The sequence below is a fragment of the Pristiophorus japonicus genome, chromosome 31 (assembly GCF_044704955.1).
Source record: "Pristiophorus japonicus isolate sPriJap1 chromosome 31, sPriJap1.hap1, whole genome shotgun sequence".
Lineage (NCBI taxonomy): Eukaryota > Metazoa > Chordata > Chondrichthyes > Pristiophoridae > Pristiophorus > Pristiophorus japonicus.
This window is the reverse complement of record NC_092007.1, coordinates 3,777,833-3,781,096: the sequence shown is the minus strand read 5'-3', so window position 1 is coordinate 3,781,096 and position 3,264 is coordinate 3,777,833. Positions and strand designations below refer to the sequence as shown.

Below are 3,264 nucleotides of genomic sequence, written 5' to 3'. Positions count from 1 at the left end.
ATTTCGTAGGAACTCATCCCTTTTTTTACCTATGTCATTGGTACCAACGTGCACCACGACAACTGGCTGTTCTCCCTCCCTTTTTAGAATGTCCTGCACCCGCTCCCAGACATCCTTGACCCTTGCACCAGGGAGGCAACATACCATCCTGGAGTCTCGGTTGCGGCCGCAGAAACGCCTATCTATTCCCCTTACAATTGAATCCCCTATCACTATCGCTCGCCCACTCTTTTTCCTGCCCTCCTGTGCAACAGAGCCAGCCACGGTGCCATGAACTTGGCTGCTGCTGCCCACTCCTGATGAGTCATCCCCCTCAACAGCACTCAAAGCAGTGTATCTGTTTTGCAGTGGGATGACCACAGGGGACCCCTGCACTACCTTCCTTGCACTACTCTTCCTGCTGGTCTTCCATTCCCTCGCTGGCTGTGGACCCTTCTCCTGCGGTAAGACCAACTCGCTACACGTGATACTCACGTCATTCTCAGCTGGGGCCCCAGCTGTTTACACTGTACATTAATGATTTAGATGAGGGGATTAAATGTAGTATCTCCAAATTTGCGGATGACACTAAGTTGGGTGGCAGTGTGAGCTGCGAGGAGGATGCTGTGAGGCTGCAGAGCGACTTGGATAGGTTAGGTGAGTGGGCAAATGCATGGCAGATGAAGTATAATGTGGATAAATGTGAGGTTATCCACTTTGGTGGTAAAAACAGAGAGACAGACTATTATCTGAATGGTGACAGATTAGGAAAAGGGGAGGTGCAAAGAGACCTGGGTGTCATGGTACATCAGTCATTGAAGGTTGGCATGCAGGTGCAGCAGGCGGTTAAGAAAGCAAATGGCATGTTGGCCTTCATAGCAAGGGGATTTGAGTACAGGGGCAGGGAGGTGTTGCTACAGTTGTACAGGGCATTGGTGAGGCCACACCTGGAGTATTGTGTACGGTTTTGGTCTCCTAACCTGAGGAAGGACATTCTTGCTATTGAGGGAGTGCAGCGAAGGTTCACCAGACTGATTCCCGGGATGGCGGGACTGACCTATCAAGAAAGACTGGATCAACTGGGCTTGTATTCACTGGAGTTCAGAAGAATGAGAGGGGACCTCATAGAAACATATAAAATTCTGACGGGGTTAGACAGGTTAGATGCAGGAAGAATGTTCCCAATGTTGGGGAAGTCCAGAACCAGGGGTCACAGTCTAAGGATAAGGGGTAAGCCATTTAGGACCGAGATGCGGAGGAACTTCTTCACCCAGAGAGTGGTGAACCTGTGGAATTCTCTACCACAGAAAGTTGTTGAGGCCAATTCACTAAATATATTCAAAAAGGAGTTAGATGAGGTCCTTACTGCTAGGGGGATCAAGGGGTATGGCGAGAAAGCAGGAATGGGGTACTGAAGTTGAATGTTCAGCCATGAACTCATTGAATGGTGGTGCAGGCTAGAAGGGCCGAATGGCCTACTCCTGCACCTATTTTCTATGTTTCTATGTTTCTATGTTAAGTCATCCCCTCAGCCTTCCTTTTTCGAGAGAAAAGAGATCCAGTCTGTTGATCCTTTCCTGATATGTACACCCTCGCATTTCTGGTATCATCCCTGTAACTCGTCTCTGCACCCTATCCAGTGCCTCTATATCCTGTTTATAATATGGCAAGCAGAACTGTACACAGTGCTCCAAGTGTGGTCGAACCAAGGTTCGATACAGGTTTAACATAACTTCACTACTTTTCAATTCTATCCCTCTCGAATAAACCCGAGTGCTTGGTTTGCTTTTTTATGACATTGTTGGCCTGTGTTGCAAGTTTAATAATTTGTGTATTTGTACTCCGAGATCCCTTTGTTCATCTACCCCACCCAGACTCGCACCCTCCAAGCAATAAGTGACCTCCCTATTCTTCCTACCAAAATGTAATACCTCAGTTTATGTGTTTTGAACTTCATTTGCCAAGTATATGCCCAGTCTACAAGTTTATTAATGGAACATGTTCAGTCTTAAAGAGACACTATGCCATGAATATGTGTCAATATTAGTGTCTCTATTACTTTCACACTATTTAAACAATTTCACAATTAACACCACTGGATATTTCACTAAATTCTTCAACTCCTCTCTGAATTTAGTCTGGGTCACTGCATAAATGCATGTGTTCGTGCAGCAGCTCAAAAGTAGGAGCATGTACCCAGCTTCCTGGAGAATATATATAGGGTCGTCGGAGCCTGTGTAGTTATACGTGTTTGTAATTCGATGGTACAAGTAATGCACAGCAAAAGTCATCCACAACAGGATAAAACTGCCTGATATAGTAAGAAGTAAAATGATGGATTTTCTGCGAGTCTTCAGCTCGGGATCATTCTCAATATCGCCATTCTTGTGGCCATGGAGAGCTTTGCGGATTTGATTGGCCACAAAGATATGCTTCACGGTCAGTACGTTGAATAGGGCAATCAAAATCAGCGGAACAAACGGGGTTAAAATATGGTTCAGGAAGGAAAATGCTCTCCATGCGGGTGAAGAATAAAAGCTAGATTCGAAGGTGCAATACCAGGGTACATTGTCAATGAAATACAGAGGTTTAAAGGCAAAGTACCAGGGGATGTTTCGCAAACAGCTCAGAGCAAAGACCGCCCCCACCATCCCACTTGCCGTTTGCTTGGTGCAATATATGGTTTTCAACTTCTGGCAGCAAATTGCCACATATCGATCAAAGGTGAAAGCAACAGTTAACCAGACTGAGCTGTCTTTGGCGGCGTAAATCAGGGCAGTTTTGAGGCGACACAGTGGCGTGATGGACAGGAAGCTGGCTGGGAAATAAACGCCAATTATCCGGCTCCACACCACGCTGGTGAGAACGACCAGTAGATCCGCCGTTGCCATGGAGACCAGGTAGCAACTGATGCATCTGGAGAGACCGCACTTTCCTCGAGACAGGATCACTATTGCCACTAAGTTAACTGCCGCAATGGGTTAAAAAACGGATATTGTTATTGGCGGCATTTCCAGAAAAGCGTCAATCTGCAAAGCACGTGGTTAAACTATTACACAGGATTGCATTGGAAATATGACAGAGAAACAGGCTATTCGACGCAACCAATCCATGCTGGCATTTACGTTCCACTCGAGCCTCCTCCTGTCTTTGCTCGTGTAAATTTATCAGCATAACCCTCTATTCCCTTCTCCCTCATATGCTTGTCCAGCCTCCCCTTAAATGCCTCGATACTATTCGCCTCAACCCCTCCCTGTGGTAGCGAGTTCCACATTCTCACCACTC

General features: G+C 46.4%; 1 protein-coding gene across 1 annotated transcript; it reads right to left on the bottom strand.

The window, feature by feature from the left end:
- Nucleotides 1–2,045: 2,045 nt before the first annotated feature.
- On the bottom strand, nucleotides 2,046–2,870 carry LOC139240302 (probable G-protein coupled receptor 139). Its single transcript, XM_070868764.1, has one exon. It carries the CDS (start codon nucleotides 2,868–2,870, stop codon nucleotides 2,046–2,048), a length of 825 nt encoding a protein of 274 aa, XP_070724865.1.
- Between the last annotated feature and the right edge of the window lie 394 nt (nucleotides 2,871–3,264).